Genomic DNA, 22721 nt, shown 5'->3' on the forward strand with positions numbered 1-22721 from the left:
TTACACCGGTAATCGTTACATCCCCAGACATACATAATAATGTGAGTGCAAGGGGGCTCAACAGCTTGCTTGTTTCCATTGTAAGAGCTAGTAGCTCTTTGGGCTTGTGTTAATTACCAAGATTTCATATTTACTTCTCATCTTGTTGCCTCCGTTTTAACCTCTGACTGTTTCTGGCTTAAAGTCATTTGCATTGGGCTTTTTAGCTTCCTCCTGAGGGTAAAATTAAAATCAGTGTTATAACTCCTCAATCCTCAGTTCTTAGGCTATTGAGCCTTTGATCCTCACAACAGTCGCTGCATCTTCCACCTATGACTCCTTGAGCTGGAGCCATGAAGTGACAGTCAAAAGGGGATGTTTGTTTTACAGGCGCCATCTGCTGTTGTGAAAGAGTAGTGACATATGACCACAGTTATTCAAATGTTGTTTTTCCTAACAAAACACTGTCTTTGTAAACTGTTCACATTAGATACTCTAAGTGTTCTCATTAGACAAAACCTTTAACACTATAGAAAGAGACAACATAATAAACACCATTTTCTACCTTTTTTTTCCCCCCTGCTCTTTTTGAACAGCTGGAACGTTATGATGGATCGGGTCCTGCCGTGTCACCCAATGCCCTCCCCTACGGTGCAGATGGGTATGATGTAGTTGATAGTACCCCAGACCCCCAGCGAACTAAGCAGGCCATTGCCCAACTACAACAGAAGATCCTCAAGCTCACAGAACAAATCAAAATTGAACAAACCGCTCGCGACGACAACGTGGCTGAATACCTGAAACTCGCTAATAATGCCGACAAACAGCAGAGTGCACGCATCAAACAGGTGTTTGAGAAGAAGAACCAAAAGTCCGCTCAGAGTATCCAGCAACTGCAGAGGAAGCTGGAGCACTACCACCGGAAGCTTCGAGAGGTGGAGCACAACGGCATCCCTCGCCAGCCCAAAGATGTTTTCCGAGACATGCACCAGGGGCTGAAAGATGTTGGGGCCAAGGTGTGTGCTTTCCTAGTGCCTTCTGTGTTGGTTTGTTACCAAAAACCACTCTGTCAGCATTATTTAAAAAGCTTTATGTAATTTAATTGACTAAAACATTGGCTTTGGATGGGAAATGCAACATGTTAAATAATACTAATTAAATCCTATTGAGGTTTTGCCTGTTTACACTGCAATTATTTGCATTGATGTTTACACTAATGCATCTGGCATGTAAGTGTTTGGTATAATCTGATGAAGCGACAGGATTTTAATATCTTTTAATGTTCAAAATAGATGGATTCATTACTGTCCTTTCAAGGGAAATGTATTGCCGCAGTCTGTACATGGCATCACATGTGTAATGGCTTTACTGTTGAGGTCTATATAATAACCGGGCCACTGTGCTCCCCTTGTGCAGCAGTCAAACTGCAGGAATTTCATGGTAACCTGACTTTTTAAATATTTAATGCTGATGTTTCGTATAATAGAGTTTCTGTGTTTTTAACCTGTGCTGCTAGTTGATGTTTTGGGACACAGAGGGGTCATTTCTCACTACCTGTAGTGCTAACTGTGGAGACTCTTGTTAGCATTATCATGGCTACTAGCTTGCGTTACTCACTAGAATATGTGTGTGTGTGTGTTTATATATTAAAAAAAAATAAAAATAAAAAAATCACTCCACCCTAGTGCTAAAAGGTAGAAAGCATACACATAAATAACAAATGGCTCCCACAGTAGGTTAATTGGTATGGCAGTGTATACTTCTGGCAGCTGTTGTGTTATTTTGCCAGTGCAGTGTGGGCTTTATCCACAAGTTCTGCAAATTTATGCAAAGAGAGTTGTTTGCCAATTGACTGTCAGCGATGGGGAAGCATTTACAAACCTGAATAGTGTCAGCTGAATACTGACTGACCCGAACATTACAACAGCCACACCCATTGCCTACTCAACATTTCTTCCCTGAATACATTGTACTTTGAATCATCTGCTTGTTGCACCAGTTAACTGTGGTTGAACCGGATGTCATCCAGTTAAGTTTCCATTCCAGTTTGAACTTGAATAGGCAAAGCGAGGCAGCTTAATTATTGTCCTGATCTCGCTCATTACAGGTCACAGGTGGTCTCTCCAGTTTCTCTCAAGCCACTCACTCTGCAGCCGGAGCTGTCGTGTCTAAGCCGAGAGAAATCGCCTCCCTCATCCGCAACAAGTTTGGCAGTGCCGATAACATTGCAGCTCTGAAAGACTCCTTGGATGAAACCCAGGGCGACGAAGGTGTGGGTCCTGGGGGAACGAGAGTCCTTGGAACGGGACAGTTGCAGTCCAGCCCAAAGTATGGCAGTGATGACGACTGTTCTAGCGCAACTTCTGGCTCTGCGGGAGCAAACAGCACCACTGGAGCCCCTGGAGGACCCCCTAGCTCCAAGGGCAATACCTTGGATCATGCCCAGGCCTCTGGCTTTGATGCTATACTACATGAGATCCAAGAGCTCCGGGAAAACCAAGGTCGACTGGAGGAGTCCTTCGATAATTTGAAAGCCCATTATCAGCGGGACTACACGATGATCATGGAGGCCCTGCAAGAGGAACGATACAGGTACCATATCTTATACACTGTAGTAGAGTAGGTCTATGTGGGTAAAAAGACTATGTCCTGTTTGTGATGTTCCTTTCGTTGTCACTGTTCTGTAGGTGTGAACGTTTAGAGGAACAGCTCAATGATTTGACAGAACTCCACCAGAATGAAATTCTGAACTTGAAACAGGAACTAGCCAGCATGGAGGAGAAGATTGCTTATCAGTCTTATGAAAGAGCGAGGGACATTCAGGTAAGCGTCAGCAAAATGAACATGTCTCTGCTTTGTTATCCGAGCTATCTCACTGACCGTTTTGTCTCTGACCCGTAGGAGGCGCTGGAAGCATGTCAGACGCGTATCTCCAAGATGGAGCTGCAGCAGCAGCAACAGCAGGTGGTGCAGCTTGAGGGTTTGGAGAACGCCACAGCACGGACTCTTCTTGGAAAACTAATCAATGTGCTGCTAGCTGTTATGGCAGTCCTTTTGGTGTTTGTGTCCACGGTGGCTAACTGTGTCGTCCCCTTGATGAAAACACGCAGCCGCACGCTTTCCACGCTGCTCCTCGTGATCCTCCTGGCCTTCCTCTGGAGGCACTGGGATGCTATTTCAGAGTATGTGCATCTCTTTCTTCTGCACCCCAGATGACCGGCTTGGAGAGGCGTATTTAAATGATGAAGGGACAGAGGTTTTGGGGCTGATGTGTAGAGGGAGGATACTGACTCATACAGGGAGTTGAATCTCAACAGTCCTACCTTTTCTTCCTCTTTAGCAGCCTTTCAAAACACTCAGGAGGATTGCATCAGAGGTTTGTCACTTTATCACTTTCTGAAATGTGTTTTAAGAAGAATAAAACAGAATAATGTTGTGAAACGGCCGGATGGGTGGTATTGACTTGCTATCATTGGTGCAATTGTGGCACAAGCACATACTTTATAAGGGTGACTGGGGCGTAGTTGAAGGAGGGGCTGAGAGAACTGCACAGTTGATTTCTCTCTTCTGAGTGAATTTGTTTACATGTGGGAAAACTTTGCATTGTTTCCCCACTGAAGAAATTGTAATTCAGTTTTATTACTTTTGAGCTGATTCAAGTGGTATTGTTTTGAAGTCACTGCTATTTTTTAATACATCTGATTGATGGCTTTTTATTTTCTTTTTAACTGTAATGAGCCGACAGTGTTCTGCTGATTTAGTTGTCCACATTCTCTTTTTGTATATTCTCTCTTCTGGTCTTGCCACTCTGTTTTTTTCAGTCTGCTCTTTCTTTCCCCTTTACTCACTCTTTTGAAATTTCAGCTTGTGTGACCAACTCTTCCTCTACCTGCTCACTACACCCTGTAAAATGGGGTGCTTGCACATCAGCTGCATTGCTCTGGAAACAGACTTGTCACTGGATCTAACCGAAGTGGGTGTGACTTGTTTCTTTTGGATGTGTGAATCCAATAACACTGGTTCTGCCTCAACCAGGATATTACTATCAAGAACATTTATTTGGAGTTGTGACCCTGCCCTCCGGGCCAACTGGATCCTGCTATTCTGGTGGTTTTTCCACTGCAGAAGAATAATCTATGAACTTAATTAACATACTTGAAGAGCAGTTAAAGTGCTCAAAGACTCAGTGCTTCCGTACTGTTTCTATTAGTGACAATGAAATAGTAATACTTTTTAGTTGATTTTTTTATTTTTTAAAGACAAATAAATTTGCTGTTTTAAAAGGTGAACTTGTATTTGTCTTCAATGTCATTAAGTCACTGAATTGTACATCATATTACATTATTGCATCCTGTTGGGGTCACATTGGTTCACTTGCCATATGTTGGGAATATGATAGTGAACTGTAGAGAGTAGTAGTGGTGTTTTTACAGGTTTAAGAGTAATACCAACAGTAATACACCTATAATCTAGGAAACAGTAACATAGAGGGTTAACAGACATAAACAGTTTCTGACAGTAGTAAACACATTGTCTTCCAGATATGTAACTTTTTTTGTTTTGTTTTACTGAAACCGCTCATTCCTTCTAATACCAGCAACATCTTTAAGTGTGTTGGGGTTCATGAGGGAGGACACTAACCTCTTCCACAGTACACATTTTGTCTTGTCACAGCAGGAGAAGCAGAGGTGTAATAAGATCAATGCTCACATTTAGAGGAGGTCCTGGTATTGTGTTGGCTCACTGGAATAGCCTACTGGGCCACCTAAAGGAACGTATCCATCCACTCTTATTAATTACACTAATTCCTGCAACAACTGGCCATAATGTGTGCTGTGAATGTCTATCAGTGTATTTGATCCTGTTGTGTAAACTAAAGGAGCAACAATAGTTAACAGGTGAGTTATGTGGAGCAGAGGTCTAATCAGGCACAATAATTAAAATCACCTCTGTGTGTTGACTACAGGCCTACACTCTCATTCTCCAAACACTTTGGAGGTGAAGTGGTGCTATAAGGCCCTTTGATATGGGTTGACCCAGCTTTATTGAGCAAATGAACCTGACTCATCCAGTGTCCACACTGTTTATGACCACACTGACTTTAACTAGCACTTTGACAACCTGTTCAAACATATCTTCCCATAAAAAGTACACATTTTTATATCGATATCAGAGGCTCTCAAACTTAATCTGAGTGTGAGCTCTCTGTCGGAATATTTTACCGTTGCTAAGCAACCTGACAATCTGTTAGCCGTCGGTTGAACGTTAGCTAACGAGTGCTAGCAGTAATGAGAAACATTAGCGTATGTGTGGCTGTTAATGTGGTGACAGACTGTCCATTGTGTTCACAACTGTGGTGGGACTGTGTTCTGTTACCGCCAGACGCTAACTATAAGGTGGATACAATCTGATCGGATTTAAGGGGAAACATTCAATCATCTGTGATCGATATGATCGACGCGGCATGTTGGAAGTGACGGAAATAGACAACTTCATTTGAAGACAGGTGAGTAGCACATGTACCAATATCACCAAGTTTCTAAAGCAAACTTACAAAAAAGCATTTTCAGGAACTGAGCTGCAGATTGTCTGTGCCTCCTCTAGAAAGCAGAGTTGGATTCAGTGTAAGAAAATATATATATTTAGTACATTTGACATTTCAACAGCGCTCTCTGAACCCACAGCAGTTTTATAAGGGCTTCTTTGGTAGAAAGAGGTTCCAGTACAAAAAGGTTAATGTCACATTGAGGAGTAAAGGTGTGTACTTTCCTGTACATGTCATGTTTTGGGCCAGAAGGCCACATGTTTTACAACCGTCTACTCTGGATCACTGGAGGAAAGGGGGTCTAGGTTGTAACCTCACACTTAAACCAGAGTAAGAGATATTAGTATATATATTATATTACAGCAGTGAGTAGCAGCCTAACCCAGTCCTGCACACATTACAGGTGGCTCTCTCTCTGGAGCTGTGGTGGCCGAGCTGAGGAAAATCTCCCTCAAATGTTTGGCAGCACCGATAACGCTGCAGCCCTGAAGAACTTGGAGAAAACTCAGGGATATGAGGGTGTTGGGGGAACGAGGACCCTTCGGACAGGGCAGCCGCAGCCCAGCCAGAAGCATGACGATGATGATTGCTGTGTGACTGGGGGAGCAGGAGCACCTAGCTCCAGCGACAACACCCCCGATCATACCCGGGCCTCAGGCTTTGACGCCATCCTCCACGAGGTCCAAGAGCTCCAGGAAAACCAAGGTCGACTTGAGGATTGCTTTGAAAACTTAAAATCCTACCACCAACGAGAGTACACAGTGAATGTGCAGATCCTGCAAGAGGAACAATACAGGTAGCTTCACTGCAGTGCTTTGTGGGGTTGAAGAGGGAACCGCTGCTGTTTGTGATGCACTGTACTCACTGTTTTGCAGGTGGGAACGTCTAGAGGAACAGTTCAATGACTTGACAGAAATGCACCAGAATGAAATTTTCAACTTGAAAGAGGAACTCGCTGGTATGGAGGAGAAGATTGCTCATCATTCCAATGACATTGCAACAGATATTTATGTAAGTTTTTTATCAGAAATGTTAATATAAATTATTACACATCTTCCATGAAAAAGGTCTATAAATAAAAGGAGGTGCTGCATGTGTGGAGTTCTTCTTCACTGACAGTTTTATCTCTGAACTGTAGGAGGTGCTGGAGGCTTGTCAGACACGTCTCTTCAAGATGGAGCAGCAACAGCAGGCGGGGCAGGTTGAAGGTTTGGAGAGCGGCACGGCACGGACTCTTTTTGGAAAGCTAATCAATGTGCTGCTGCTGGCGGTCATGGCAGTCGTAGTGTTCGTGTCCACCTGCGTCGTCCTCTTCATGAAAACCCGCAGCTGCATGCTTTACACGCTACTTTTAGTCGTCGTTGTCTTCTGGAGGCAGTGGGACGCAGTTTCAGAGTATCTTTATTACTTTATCTGCACTCACCCTGAAAAGGGAGATCAATAAAACTGTTTTGACTCAAGCAAGCCAGGAAGCATTGTGGAAAAGACACTGCTGAAGCTTTACAGTCACATCTAAATTGTTTTTTTAGAGTCTAAAAATTATTTTGCTACCATTTTCCACAGGACATGACACACCAACTCCTACATCCTGTGATCGGCTTGTTGGTGGCAGAAATAGGCCACTTTGTGCTGCTGTAGTGGGAGACTCCAACACTGTATATACGAACAGGCAATATAAAGACAGCATTTTACTATAAATGTGTAGTTAAAATGCACACGAGCTCAAAAAAATAAAGATTTTATTGCAAAACAAAACAGTATAAAACATCAGTTAAGAACGATAAATTCACTCTGCGGTCTTCTTCCCTCGTTTCCCGGTTGCTTTAGTAGCCGGGGCCTCACTGCTCACTTTAGCCGCCTTTCCTGCCTTTGGCTCCTTGGTGGCCTTTGCTGCTTTAGTTTTGACTGCTGGTTTTGCCGCTTCCTCGTCATCCTCTTCTTTTTCTGCAACTTTTTTAGCTTTTGGCTTCTTTGCCGGAGCAACCTTTGTGGTAGTGCAGGCATCCCTTCATCTTTTCTTACGACTTTTGGGAGGCTTTGATTCCTAAAGTAAAAAAAAAAACAAAAAAAGCCAATGTGAATAAAAGGTTATTATATTAAACTGTTGTATGTGCCAGAGTTTCTCTAGATTAATGGTTTTACAATTAGCAACCAGGAATTAATTCTGATGAGAAAAAATAAAATTGGCCCAAAAAAATTAAATAGGAGGAATATGTGTCCCAACCTTTTAAAAAAAGTACCAACTTGTCAAGCTGACTTGGCAGACCATAATTAGAAATACTCCACTTTTGTTCAGAGCACTCACCTCCTGTGACTTGTCCTGTTCACTGGCAGTGTCCTTCTTGGTAGCACCTTTAAAAAGGTACATGGTGTTAAAAACAGACACCCAATATGGTTATTACTGATTGTAGTCATTTTAATTTACATATTTATTTATACCTGCTTTTTTGGGCTTCTTGGCTGCGTCCTTGGCTCCATCCTTGGCTGCTTTGGGCACTTTTTGCACATTTGGATCAGTGTTCTCAGTTTTTGGCTTTGCCTCCTTGACTTTTGGTGCAAGCTTTAGGCAGGGGATGAAAAATAATTACGATTAATGACGTTATTTAACCCAGTTTGATGGAGCTGTAGAGTTGACCCCTTACCCTGAATTTTCCCGTTGCGCCTGTAGTGGCACTGGAGTTTGCAGGCCGCACCAAGGTGCCAGTTTCGAGTCCTTTTTTCAGTGCTCTACGGACCAAGTGCTTCAACTTTACCAAATCCACCGAGGGGTACTTTTGTTTAATGTAGTTCTGTATCGCTTGGTATGAAACCCCTTTGCGGGAGTCCAACTCTTTCAGTGCCTCTTTCACCATAATTGCAGTGGAGGGATGAGCTGCAAGTTTGCGCACCGTCGCAGCATCTGGAGAAGAAACGTATACAACGCACATATACTCCATTTATACATTAGTGAAAACAACACTTCTGGAGGATTGGACAGTTTTAAACAGCTGGGTTAATAATGACATTTAAATTTAAAAAATCGTTTTCTGATTTAGTGTCTCAGACCTGATTTCTTCTCTTCCACCGGGGCTTCAGTGGAGGACGGTGCAGGCGGATCAGCGGATTCTGCTGTTGTTGTTGCTGCTGCTGCTGCTGCTGCTGCTGCTGCCTTTTTGGGAGGCATTACTGAGAATGAAATATAAAAAGAAAAAACAAGAAACGACAGATAACGTGAAGTCTAAAAGTACGCTACACCTGCACGTCCAGCGTCTCCGTCTTTATGCGGTTGCTTCCGGTAAAATGAGACCAGGTGAATCACATCACATCGCATCAGGTGCAATCTATTAGTGTCTGTAAATTACAGCCGGCAGGGACCGTCGCCAAATGCACCTGGCACTTCTTAGTGTCCCCATTAAATCTTTAACAATATTTTTTAGAGAAATGCTTCTTATTTAGCAAAATGGTTTGTCCAAGAGTGCAAAACAGTACTTTACATTTTGGAGGTTAAAAATGTCTTCAAACTATAAAAACCAACAACTAAACAGTGAATTGAAAGCACAGACCAAACCTACCAGTGTATGTTTGATAGGTTTATAAGTCAAATAACAGTTTTTGAAATGGATGGCCGTGTAGAAACATTTGACAGCAAAATCAGTTTATTTGGCTGATGTTTCAAACCAAAACCAGAAATAGTGAAACGTTAGGCTTTACCAGTGTCTGCCCTATTTGAACATATTTATCTCTGGAAATAATTGTCACAATATCACCAAACTGGGTGTTTGCAGACATTTATTGCAGACAATAAAGCAAACATTTCATCAATACCTTTGTTTAAATTTACGATTACACTTAAAACACACATGCATTATAGGCGGAAATTAAGTAGTACAGTAGTAACCTAATCCAAATATGGCAGTATTTAAGTAATGTAACTTGATTACTTTCAGTTAGTTACAAAAATTGCAGTTCCTCGAACGACCACTTGAGGCCGGGCTATAGAAGTGACAAAGGCCCCAAATTAAAATGCTCCAACTTTACAGCAGAAGTAAACGAACATGTTTACAGCCTAGTACAAAAACAGGTCTCTGGTTTGGTCTCTGTATTTAAAATGTTCCCATTCATGACACATGTATGGGGGGTGAATGTTATATAACTCACCTGGTTAAATTATATAAATGCTTAAAGTTATGCATAATTAAGGGAATAGCTTTGACTGACAGGTGGGTGCTGTCACAGGTTGCTGTTTTTAGTAATCAGGCTTCATTCAGCCCGCCTCAGAAACACCCATGATTCACCTCTTTGCCCCTTTTTGGATTAGGTTGGAGCCAGCGGAGTCAGTTGAAATCCTGCTAATAATCCCTGTTTAGTTTACTCTTTATCAGAAATACCAGGAGATTTGTGACCTGCTTGAAAACAGATGAGTCAAAACCAAGCACCGCCCAACTCGGAGTACAACCCCCACCAGTTTTAACTTTATCTTTGGATTTTATGCTGATTTCAGGCTGACAGTTCTTACACCTGGACTACAGATAGAGATTAGCGTTTGCCTAATTCTGGCATATTTACAACAATGTTTATAAATATATACTATCCCTGGGAAATAAATACATAAGAACAGCCAGAGTATTTGTTTTTCCACTGCGGCCCATGGCATTCTGGTTGTTTCTACTTTTTGAGCAATAGTGAAACCTCCGACCTTTTTCTCTGTTTTATTTGGTAATGTAGGTTACGTAGTTCCTCTTCTATTAATATCACTTCTGTGTTTTAGTTGTGTTTTTTTCCCAGGCAGTACAAGCTAAGTAAGAGAATCTGTGGGAAACATCAGGGACATTGACTAATCTTCAATTCCAACTGCAGAAAAATACACAGTGTGTATAATTCTGTAAGTAGAAATGTAATGCCAGATTGCAGAGTCAGGGACAAAAATGGAATAGTTGCATGTTTGCTTAGAGCAGACAGTGTTAAGTATGTGTGTGCAACACATCAGTGAACAAAACACTGTGGTAGATTTATTTTGTTGTATCAAAGCAAGTAGATGAAGAAGAAGATTTAATTTATTAGTAGATGTAAGGTTTGGATGTACCTCTGTGGCTGTGAGGTTCTGTTTTATATGATTAACTTCTGATGCTACCTGTGGTTTTTCAGCAGAAGTTCCGCAAAGTAACCCTCAAGTATGTTCAAAGGTCTGGTATGTCAGGACCACTGAAGTATCTTTGTACAGTCTTCAGTATTCAAGCTTCATTCATTGGGCTGGACACCTGTTGTTTGTCTTCCTCATGTGTAAGTTAAACTTTTTACACTTACATTGACATTAATTATAATTAATAATAATAATATCAGTCATTATGATCCAGTATGTTATACCACCCACTACACCTCTGTGATGACTTTATGTGTTGTTGGTTCCACTTCTTGTTGATGTTTATTGTAAACTTATTGTGGAACTGCAAGTACAAACTAATTTCTATATGTTCCTATATCCTACATATTATTGATATAAGTTTATTTCATTAATTATTATTACGTTCTATTTACCTTGTTAACCACATTATTTCCAAACAATTCCTTTTCACAAGATTCAAGTTCAAGGGTCAGTCTCTGATCTCTTATTTTTTCATTTGTCCCAACTATGCTGTTAATCACTGTTTTCTCAATATGGAATATTTACTATACTAATCTGCTTATTCCAGTCTTGATATAATATATGCTGTACCTCAAATTATTCAAGCTTCTTCTTCCACCTAAAGCTGACAGTGAATCCGTTGGTGATTTCACAGACACCAGACTCAGTCAATTGGAACTGTCAGCCTCCACCATCTGTTTTCTGTGTCTCAGTGTTATTTCCGCACTGTTAAAAGAAGAGACCGGCCTCACGCTTTCTCTTGTTCTGGCAGACACTGAACAGGAACTGAACTTGCTAAAGATGTCCAAATCAAATTTTCAACCTGCTGAGGTTGAAGTGAAATGTTTGTACCTTTTAAGGCGTCTCAATCTCCTGAGAGTGAAAACATCCTCCATCATATCCGAAGTTTAGTGAAAAACACTGCTGCTATTGGAACTTAATATTACAATCAGAAGAGATCATTTGTTTATTATAACATTAGTAACATATAAAAAGTCTTTTGGCACAGTCCAGACACTGGGTGATGGTGGGCTGATTGACTCTGATGAGAGTGATGAAAAATGAAGCTTGATGTATCTGTATAGTCTGAGGTGATGATGATTTGGAGGAGGGTGGACAGAAAACACTGAAGGCTGAGAGAGAATTGTACAGTAAAAAGACTGCAGTTGCTGTATTATTGGAATAGATGAGACCAGCTGATGGAGAACAGCTGATATCAGGATTTACAGCCCCAGATAAGACTTGCAAGAAAAATAGACATGGAGCATTGAGTCTTCTTTGAACTTGAACTTTTGTTTAGAGCTTTATTTAAAAGATTATCCTTTTTTACATTATCCAACACAAACAAAGTGACTTCAAAATAGGAAAAACATTGGATGATTTATAATGGGTTATCAAACCCAATTACATTATTCTAATACCTCGGTGCATCCTCTACTGTTTTTAAATGTATCATCAGAATGTTTTAAACACATTAAATTTTCCAATTATTTAACCCAACATATACTTACATTTTTTTCAGCATCTCTTCCACCTAAACGACATGAATCCACCGTGATTCAACGAGACAGACTCAGTTCAACATTGAACTGTCAGGCCTCCCACCATCCTTTTACTGTGACTCAGTGTCATTTCTACATTTCAGAGTGGGGAGAACGTCAGAGACCCTCTTGTCTGCAGACAACTGACAGGAACTGAACTGCTGAAGATGTCACCTCAGAGTTCACCTGCGAGGGTAGAAGGATGTGTTTTTTATACTGTAAAGCTTGGAAAAAAGATTCTCCGCTCCATACAGTGGGCACCTTCCCACATCACCCATACCACAGGAGTGGAATGCTTTTTTTGGATTTGTATCATAACAAGAAAAGGGGAGAAGTGAATTGTCTTTTTAGGGTTATAAACCAAAACAAGACTCATTAAGAACTTCTGTTCTTTACAAAATTGCCGCCTGCTTTTAATGTTAATTGTATTTTGAGCAATGATAGATTTAATGACACATTATTACATTATTGTATAACATATTACAAATTCAAATTAGATGACAATCTTTCTTTAGCTAGTCTTAGTCACATGATGTGTGTTGTATCAGTACGACTGAAATGTTAGCTCTGTTAGCTCGTAGTGATCGACACAGCTTGACTGGTAAATTCACAGAAGGACATGGAACACACATTTGCTACCACTGCTACAACACATCCACTGAAATAGATTTTAATAAAGTGAGTTCTGGGTAAAATTAACACCAAACAGTAACTTTATATTTGTGACTGTTTTTAAATGAATACTGTATTTAGATTCACATAATACAGCCTCTATGTTTGATTGCAACTGTTTCCTTTACACAACAACACTCTGATAAACAGTGAATTCAGTGCCACACTATTTTCCAAACTACTGTAGCTTTCAAGGGCAAACTTTCGTCATACAGAAGTGGCCGTGGTTTAATCTAAACCGGAAAACGAGCATCATCATCATCAGTTCACTGACAGTGAACTTTCGTTGTCCTGAAATGTTGTGTTTTGACCCGCAGGGCCACTGCAATGTTCTCTGGTTTATAGTCCCACATGGTTGTCTACACAAGAAATTAACAGATTCCATTTTTTATTTTTTTTATTGTAGATATTGTGGAAAAAGAGTCACGGATGACGCAGACTGTGCCGACATTTACTATGACCACAGGTAGGAACTTAAACATTTAAATCCAGAACATTATCACAAATCACTTATTATGTTCATTATTTTGAAGATTTAAAAATATCTTCATTCATCAGGTACCAGGTCTCATGCTTCAACTCCTGTATCTTCTGAAAAACAAACATCAGGTACAGTATGGTATTTGTATGATTGTGTGATCAATACAGCTTGACTGGTAAGTCACAGAAGACATTTATACACAAACCACAGAGTTTACTCTGTGTGACACAACACCCCTTAAAATTAATGAATATGAATTACCACTGAATGTGTAAATTCAGAAAAACACCACATTTGAGTCTTTCTTTAATTGCCTTCACCAGCACAAGTTCATCCTACACTGACTGTCGTATTGCCGACATCAGCAGAGGGGTGGGAAATATGAATAATTTGAAATTACATCATTTTAAAACTTGTTAAAGTAATATCAAACAAAGGATAAATAAAGTTATGGCTATAACCCCCCCAATGTTTAATCAAAGGTGCCGCCAATGATTGCATGTCATATATAATGTTTGAATATGACACTGTAACATCCGAATCACAATCAAGTTAACTGGCCATGTACAAGGAGATGTTTTTGAGGACAGTAATGGCTGAATGGAGGTTGTGTTTTCTTCTTTATGAAAGTACCTGTTGCTTACAAGTAGTTTGCCCAGTTGGACTAATTGCAGAATAATGTGGTTGCACATATAATTCCTCTCAGGTAAAAAGTTTAAGTCATAGTTTTGATATTTCACAGGATAAGCTCAAACTTTTAATCTGCTGGTGGCACTAGATGAAATGTTCAGGTATCACATTCAAAACTTCATGGTCTTGCAAAAGCTGAGGGATCACCATATTTCACAGCCACCAAATATTTCCGTTTGGAATGCAGTTGTGGATCGACTGAGCGACCGAGCTTGTGCTACAGTGATTGCACAAATAACAGAAATAGCACAAATGTAAATTTATTTGTACACACTTAAAACTGACAAGCACAAATCCCTTTCCTTATACTGCAGCCATTGTGGAAAAAGAATCAAACTCGGGTCTCACACAATCAGCAGTTATTACGACCACAGGTATGGCATGATATCCAGTTTAATCGAAATACAGAACATTATCACAAATCACAAAGTTTAAAAAAGGTTTTCTTCACCAGGTTCGACTGTTAGCCGGCCTCATGCTTCCACTCCTATAACTCCTGCAAAACAAACATCACCTAACAGAATTACCGGTAACGCTTCATATTAAGTAACTTTAATTATTGACAAATTATATGTATATTACATTATATGTTAATATTTTTGTCTTATGTATTTTTCTTCATTCACCAGGTCTGACTGTTGGTAGACCAAGTAACACTGATAGTTTTATCTCTACTTCCCTAATACCAGTGAAACCATCAGGTACTACTAATTTTCTCAATGATTCACACTGACTTTTTCTTGTTATTTTGGGCACCTAATGGCTTTATTAGACAGTGATAATGTTAAAATGACAAGAAATGGGGAAGTAAGCGATTCAGCGGACATTATTTAAATTTAAATATTTATTAAATTATTTTATAGTCACAACTCTCATGAATCTGGCATCAGGCAATATTACAGGTGAGATTGCATTTAAAAAAACAAGATGTATTGCTGTGTTTGATTTTAATATCATTTACTTTGTATTTATTACAGTAGCTCTGACACTAAATACCGCTAGCACTAAAGCTAGCTTGTTCCCTGAAACGTCATCAGGTGAGCAAAAAGCACATACTAATTAAATTACATAAACAAATATAAATAAATACAAGATTAAATATTTTAAAGTTTAAAATTGTTACCACCTCGCCTACAGCAACACATAGTATGGGTTTGAGCAGTATGCATTGCTGTTCAGTGTCATATTGTTGTATCAATGTTTTGCATAATTATCATGTTCACAACTTAATTTACTTAATGAAACTGACACTTGTTTGTGGCCTCTGAAACAGAAACATGGATACGGAAGTCGATAATAGTTGTGGCTGGTTTTGGAGTAACTGTGGGTGTTATCTCACTGGGACTGGGACTTTTCTGTACCAAAAGAAGAACTGGTGAGAACTCGATTTGTGTGCCCAGTAAAGCTTGAATGTACTTTCCACCCCCGAGAGAGCTCTCAAAAAAGCACAGGATTAGACAGAGAGCTGTTATTAAACACATACATGAACATAAATCAAACCAACAATTTGAAGCATAAGGAGCAGGTTGGGGTGGTGAAGGCAGTTGCAGCACCAGAGGGCAATTTCATGAACTAATCAGCAGAGTGATAATAATAAGTGTGTGTTTATGATGTCTGCTTTGTATGCATGAATATGATTGAACATCAGCCAGTAAGATAATAATTATGAAGAATATCAGAAATGCAATACAAGCGCAACCTCAGTGCTCTGCAGCTTCAACGCTGTGCTTATATCTCTTGGTTTTTTTTTTGCATTTTCCAGAAGGATGTTCTTACAAGAGGTAAGGAATCCTTTTTGTTTTCTTTTACTTTTTCAGCAAAAACTGAGTCAGCGTATTTTCTCTCACCACTTTTTTCATACCCACATTGTACTTATTCAGTTATGGATTAAGTAAACTTGATTTTCCTATTAAACCTTGGGCTTAAAGTAGTGGACACATAAGTCACAGAGGTGTTTGTGGAAATAAATCTATCCCTCTGGATATTATGTTTATTGCCCTACAGTGCATTATGCTAACTTGTGTAAGGACACACTCTTTATTAACAAATAATTTCCCCCTTTCTTTCTGTATAGGAAACAAACCAATGTCACAGGTAATATGTACGTTTAGTAAACAGGCAACCTCACTGTATTATTAATACATACAAAGTACTTTATGTATTGTATTTATATTTTGGTCTTCTAGTGTATTAAGCTGTGTTTTATCTTCTTTTGTAGATGACTTTATGTACATGATAAATCTTGACTATGAGGGATTGGTAAAAACTTTTTTCTGTCATTCACATCATATAAAATAATCAAACGTGAATAGTAAACTCCTCAAGGTTAATTAATGCTCATGAATTCCTCTCCCATCTTTCCTTTTATCTTAAGTTCTCTGCAGATAATGATAAAGCCAATGATGTGATCACCTCATTACCTGGTCTTGAATGTCCTACTGGTGAGCTGCTTTTCACTTTACACCTACATGAGTTTAGTAAGGCTCTCCATTACAGGATGGAAGAAAAGATTTCATCAGAATTCAGATCAGGGGAAATACTTTAATAATCCCAGGGGGAAAGTTACTTTCCGTTACAAACTTCCAAATTCTACATACAACATATTTAACATACAACGATATAATAATTATTAAAAACTATCTATATATAAACATATCTGTACATACAAACATTGCTCAGTTTATTTTCAGTATTAGTTGTTTGAAAGGTGTCTTTTTAAAAATATACCAGAAGGTGTATCTCATAGTATGACTAGTCAATTATATTAATATTATATGCCTTTAAAATTATAAAATATATAGTTAAAGTAAGCACCACAACAAACATTTCAGGGTATTACCACTAGCACCCAAGAAATGTGTCTGATATCAGACAGAATCATCAACTCATTACATTTCCATCTCCTGTCTGACATTGTTTCGTCTCTAACCAGTTTCTAGAGATCCTTTTAAGGGTCACCACGAGAATCTTTGTGGAGACTATCTTTGCGTTCCTTTGGAATACTTTTGTGTTGACTCACAGTACTTTTCTTCCATTCTTTTTAGCCATAATTATTTCTGCCATTATTATTTCTGCTCCCAGTGCCACGCTCCAGTATCCAGCTCATTGAATTTTACTTTGAACAGGATATTTAGTATGCTGATATAGTACTACTGCTCAACAGGCACGGTTATGTAATTAGTGAAAGTAAAACACATTCTTAGATCAATTGGTCTCCCCAGAAGAAAGCAGTAAGTGATATAACAGTAGTGGTCTCATCAAAGACAAAAATATCTTATCTTAACTGAAGTCTTTATGGTTGGTACACATAAGCTGCATGAGCAGTGTCTGGTGGCTGCTTTATGTGACACGCCTGAGGTGACCACATAGAGAGCTTTTCTGCTGCAGAGCTGCTGCTGCCAGCCCTGTCTTTCTACACAGAGTTTGTCTTTGATAAATACAATACAATAAAAGCCTTGTGAACACATGAATGGATTCTGTCCACAGAAACAGACAGAAGTTCTCAAACAAATCCATGGATGTTCTGTTGGTATGGCCTCAAAAGCAACTGCAGGACGGACAAATTGAAAGAAAAAACCAGCCATCTCAGTTAAAATGCTTGCCACCCAGGTGACGCCAGAACAGGCTTCAATGTGGTCTCGGAACCTTTACTGGGGGGATGAACAGCTTTCTTCCAAAAGATATTCCCTCATTTAGTGCTTAACACGTTGGTCAGTTTTTAAAAGAGATTTAAAAGAGGACAAACATGTGGTTAGCTTGATATCCTCCAGCAGGTCATAACAGAGCGCCCTGATAGCAAATGCCCGGTCGGGCCCCGGTGTTCAATGTAAATCTTGGATCCGGGCTAAAAGGGACTCATCAGAGGAGCTCAGGCCACATTTAAACTCATATGGAACTAAACAGTCATTGACATACTCAGGAGCCAGTCCCATTCGGGCCTTAAAGATGATAATTAAATCCTTAAAATAGATTCTAAAATACACCGGTAGCCAGTATAATGATGCTTAAGTTGGAATCATACTCTTAAGTTCTTGTTAGAATTAGTGAGGAGTTTGGCAGCTGCATTTTGAATGAACTGAAGTCTGGTAAGGTTGTTTTTGCTTATGCATGAGTAGGTTGAGTTACAGTTGTTTAAACAGGATGAATGCATGAATGACAATTTCCAGACTTTAAAAAATATTCTCTACATGACACTTAGGGGGCTCTGTAGATTTCAATGGGGTAGGGGGGATTCGATTTCCGGTAGAGACCAAGGTATCTGTGGCCTTTTGTTTCCATAATATTTTCACTAACTGGTGATACAGATATTTAATGACTGAAGACTTATTGCAGACGTCTACTTTTATGGGAGTACAATGAATATATGATCAGGTGGACTATAACCTACTATAGACTTTTTTATTTACAGAAAACTTACACATCTTACTACTGTGTCTCTTCTTATTTTATACAGATTTTGCAATAAAATACCAAACTTGACTGAAACAATCATCTTTTCGTTTGGTTCTCTCTTCCTTGCAGGTTCTGACAAACCGAACAGGCGAGAGCCTCAAACTGAGGACGTAAGTGAGACGGGGCACAGTACTGAACATGTTTGCTATATATGTAGGTTTACAGATGGTACAGATTTAAAGAGCTCTTACATTTGGTTTCTTTGCTTTCTAGTCTGACATATACCATGTGTACTGCACCATCCCTGACGACCCACCTCCATCAGCCCTGAAGGACATGGTGTACAGCACAGTGCAGACTCACTGAAAATGTTTTATACCTAAAAAGAATGTAGATATCTTGTTTAATTTTCAATTATATTTAACATTTGTATCAAATAACTATTTGTATATTCTAACTATGTCATTCAATAGCAGTACTCCATATTAGGCGTTGACCAAAGTGAAACAATTATAGTAAACATATCTACAAACTGTTTATCGTCAACACAAATGTTCATACATTTATCTGCAAAATAAATGTTTTTTTCTTGGTTAACAATGTTAAATGCCTCCACGCACAAACCAGTCAAAGTTGCAGTTTTACAATAGAATCATGTGGTGATAACTTAAAGAATTACATATATATATATATATATATGTTTAATTGTATATATGTGTAGAAAAGTACAAAGTTTATTGTTTCAGCTAAATTAAAGGTATCACTTTACTGGTGGTATGAATGATTTCAGTGAATATACATGTTTGAACTGATGAAGGATTGTTATAGATTTATTGGCTAAACAGGTAAACATGCATTGATCACATGTAATTGATTAAAATGGAGTAAAGATATACAGAATGTGGTGCTTTGTTTTATTCTTTCCATTTTTGGATTAGAAGCTTCTCTCTGAGCTGTAGGTGAAACTCACTCACTCACAGGATCACCATTAGTCATTCTGATGACGCTCTAAATCCAGAATGAGGCAAATTATGGCTAAAAATCTATGACCTTTGACCTTTGAGTCAACAACAGCGAAATATGATCACAATCTTTCTTTCTAGTTCCATAGAAATTATGATGTCACAGTGAAGTTGACCTTTCACCTTTTTAATAAAAAATGTAATCACTTCATTGTTGTACTCTTTAATACTGTTCTCTGTGACATCTTGTCGTTAGTTCAACACCAATTCCTGAATTATAACCAAAAACATGTTTTGTGAGGTCACAGTAAGCTCGACCTTTGACCGCTAAAATATAATCACTTCTTCTTTGAGTCTAAGTGGATGTTTGTGATGAATTTGAAGAAATTCCGTCATGGCGTTCCTAAAATGTTGTGTTTACAAGAATGGGACAACCTGAAAACATCTTGGCTGTTGCCGGTGTGGAGGCATAGAAAGTCAAAGGTCACTTGGAATCACTGGACTTAATAAATAAATGTATACATTTACTAAATAAATTACTCAGAAGTGCAACTTACTTTCCATTTCAATATGTTTAAAGGTGTAATTACTACAGCAATTATGGAAGTAATGTTGATGTTGAAGTTAATTTAAAAGCCTGACAGACCTCTAGCTACAAGTTGAGTATCATAACATCATTTTCTGTCTTTATATTGATAGGAAAGGTGAAGGTAGACATGAGAGGGGGGAAACAACATAGAGCAAAGGGCCACAGGTTCGAATCAAACAGGCAGCAGCACTTAATGTAACTGTTGTCTTTTTTAGATTTTGGTATAGGAAATAGTCAGCTGTGGCCAAGGATTGCTGCTGGAGGCTTCCTCTTTTGCTCTGGCATCATAACATTATGGTCAAAAGGCAGGCAGCTCAACTTGACATCTGCAGTAGAGGTGTTCTTCTCATTTTTGGCATCCTTGGAGTCTGCAGTAGTGAATAAGTGCCCTGGTCAAACTGACAGCAGTGCCTCCGATAAAGCCAGTATCCTCAACTTTCTTAACCCCATGATGTGTCTGTGAAGAGGCCTCTCTTGTCTGTGCGACATCAGAATTTGTGGTACAATTACATCCTCTGCTGGCGGACTGAAGCCATGACCAGGACAGGTCTGAGAGACTAAGTTTATAATTGGGGGGAGGGAGTTTTCAAGCTTAATTTCTGTAACTTGTGCTTTAAAGTTTAGAGTTTACTCTTATTACACATACAGCAGGTGGTAAAAATCTCTGACCTGGGAGGGAAGGGTGAGATTTACAGAGAGGGGGTGTTACAAGTGAGCAGGAACATCCTAAATATAAAAAAAAACTACTTTATGCTTTATAGATGCTTTCTACATCTATGGGGTATAGCTAATTTGTGGCTTATTTGGACGTCTATAAATAATAAACAACTACAACTCTGTCTGTTGGCTTGCATACTAAAAGCAATGCAGCGTTGCATAGGACAATATAAGGGTCACACAGTCTGTTGTGGGGTCACATGCCAGCACACAAATCATGCATGTTTTGGTTCAGGGGTGATCTTTCTCCTCCAAGTACATCCCAAAATACAACTATCATTGCAGCACAATTCCTGGATATAAAAAGTGCAATTCTTTGAAAGGCTATATATATGGTACCAAACATAAAGGGCTTTATAAAAGATCAAGTGTGTGTATTTCTGTGGTTACTCTGTCAGTGTGATCTCCTTGTGACGCTTTCTGTGGTTTTACTGAGAACACGTTCTGAAAAATTACCCATCTGCCAAAGTTCGTATCCCGACACCACAAGTGTCTGTGTTATTTCTACACTGTAAGAGGAGGAAATATCAGAGACTCCTCTATGTCTGCAGACACTGACAGAACTGAACTGCTGAAGATGTCACATCAGAGTTTAACCTGCTGAGGTTGAAGTGATGTGGTTTTATACTTTAAAAGCTTAAGACAAATTATCTTACTCACACACAGTGACACACCCTGCATCACCATAACACAATGAGTGACTGTTTGTACTGATATTATTTATGCTGATACAGTTTTAGAACAAGATGCTGTAAAACAATCAAGTGGCATGGTCAATAGTTCATGTGTGATTTTTTCCTTTAGGGTTACAAACCATAACAACCTCTGTTCCCATGAAATGGGCACTTGTTTGAGTTTGACGTTTTTGCGTCGTGTTTTGTGTTTTATTCTTTGTTTTAGTAATTGTATTGTCAGCAATGATGATGTGTGTGGTGTTAATCATGATAGGATATATTTGATGCAATTTGAATCAAGTGAGATGAAAAAACTACTTATTTTGCTGTTAACCTAAATAAACATAGATGTAACAATGATTTACCTGCTTGTTACTTCACTTCAAAATTTGATTTCGCTTGCTGACCTATATGCAAAGTTTGAAACCTAGAAGGCATGTTTCATCTGCTGAAAGAAGAAAGTACGGGATAGACAACATGTGAAACTTTAATATCTGATGAATGAAAAATTATGGCAATCATTTACTCTCAAGGACAGTTAAGTTGTTGTTTTTCTTTCTCTTCACAGAGTGAAAACAGCAGCAGCTCAGAGAGATACAGTGTACAAGCACTCCAAAGTCACTTTGAAATACAAATGTTGTTTACTTTCCACTGTTTCACTTTGCTTTCTTATGCACAGTTAATTGATGTAAACATTATACACATCATTATCTTCAAGAGCAGATATTAGAATGGTGTAAATTTTAATTGAACTTTATTGAATTGATAGAAAACTGAACTTGGTCAGAAGATACACTGTGTTGCAATGCTTCTAAATAAAAAACCATCTATACTCAACTAATTGAAGTTCAGGTCATATTATTTAAAAAGCTCTGTATCATAAAACATAAAATCATGTTTTACCTAAAAGAGTTATGAGACCTTAAAGGTCCAGGATCTGTTGGCAGAAATGAATATGATATTCATAAGGAGTTTTCATTTGTGTTAATCACCCAAATATAGGAATATAAGTGTTGTCATCTGAGCTGTTTTTATCAGCGTTGCAGGTTGCCTACCATGCAGTCTGCCTACCATGCATCTGCCATGTTGCTACAGTGGAACAGAACAGACAAACAAATACTGGCTCTCTATAGGCCTTTCATGAGTTTTGTGCCACGCAGTTTCTCCTACACACTCTACGCTGTTGTTCTGTGGCCTGTTGTATGGTTAATTCTTGATGTTACCTGTGGTTTTCCTGCAAACAAGTTCGCAAAATACACTTCAAATATGTCAAAGTTGTAGTCAGACACTGAATATCTTATGGACAGTCTCAGTAATTAAGCTTCATCCAAATGCTGGAGGCGCCTGTGTTCGTCCTTCCCTCCCATGTGTAACCGTA

The 22721-nt window shown here is 39.0% G+C and overlaps 4 protein-coding genes across 7 annotated transcripts in view; 3 read left to right on the forward strand and 1 right to left on the reverse strand.

The window, feature by feature from the left end:
* tmcc1b (transmembrane and coiled-coil domain family 1b) overlaps nt 1-4268 on the forward strand; it is a 15369-nt gene extending 11101 nt beyond the window's left edge. For all 4 annotated transcript variants that reach the window (XM_035661407.1, XM_035661410.1, XM_035661409.1 and 1 more), the window contains exons 5-8: nt 576-995; nt 2087-2571; nt 2667-2802; nt 2881-4268. In XM_035661407.1, coding sequence (XP_035517300.1) covers nt 576-995; nt 2087-2571; nt 2667-2802; nt 2881-3195 — 1356 coding nt within the window. In that variant the 3' untranslated portion in view covers nt 3196-4268. The remainder of the gene's footprint in view (nt 1-575; nt 996-2086; nt 2572-2666; nt 2803-2880) is intronic.
* A 998-nt stretch (nt 4269-5266) lies between these two features.
* On the forward strand, nt 5267-7519 carry LOC118327914 (transmembrane and coiled-coil domains protein 1-like). The gene is made up of 4 exons (XM_035661441.1): nt 5267-5485; nt 5928-6320; nt 6400-6535; nt 6663-7519. Exons 2-4 carry the CDS (start codon nt 5980-5982, stop codon nt 6966-6968), a joined length of 783 nt encoding a protein of 260 aa, XP_035517334.1. The 5' UTR covers nt 5267-5485; nt 5928-5979; the 3' UTR covers nt 6969-7519.
* On the reverse strand, nt 7247-8794 carry LOC118327913 (protein B4). Its single transcript, XM_035661440.1, is given in 5 exon segments — nt 7247-7568; nt 7830-7876; nt 7964-8084; nt 8167-8423; nt 8570-8794. Coding segments are annotated over 5 exon segments (801 nt in total). The 5' UTR covers nt 8688-8794; the 3' UTR covers nt 7247-7310.
* Nucleotides 8795-10676: 1882 nt separating this feature from the next.
* LOC118328124 lies at nt 10677-18978 on the forward strand (the record flags this gene model as incomplete). Its single annotated transcript, XM_035661728.1, is given in 13 exon segments — nt 10677-10691; nt 12271-12360; nt 14257-14383; nt 14464-14538; nt 14639-14710; nt 14987-15046; nt 15283-15384; nt 15772-15790; nt 16084-16103; nt 16228-16268; nt 16384-16450; nt 18531-18571; nt 18675-18978. Coding segments are annotated over 13 exon segments (822 nt in total).
* Between the last annotated feature and the right edge of the window lie 3743 nt (nt 18979-22721).

This window comes from Morone saxatilis, unplaced genomic scaffold, assembly GCF_004916995.1.
Source record: "Morone saxatilis isolate NCDOM2014 unplaced genomic scaffold, NCSU_SB_2.0 Contig18, whole genome shotgun sequence".
NCBI lineage: Eukaryota > Metazoa > Chordata > Actinopteri > Moronidae > Morone > Morone saxatilis.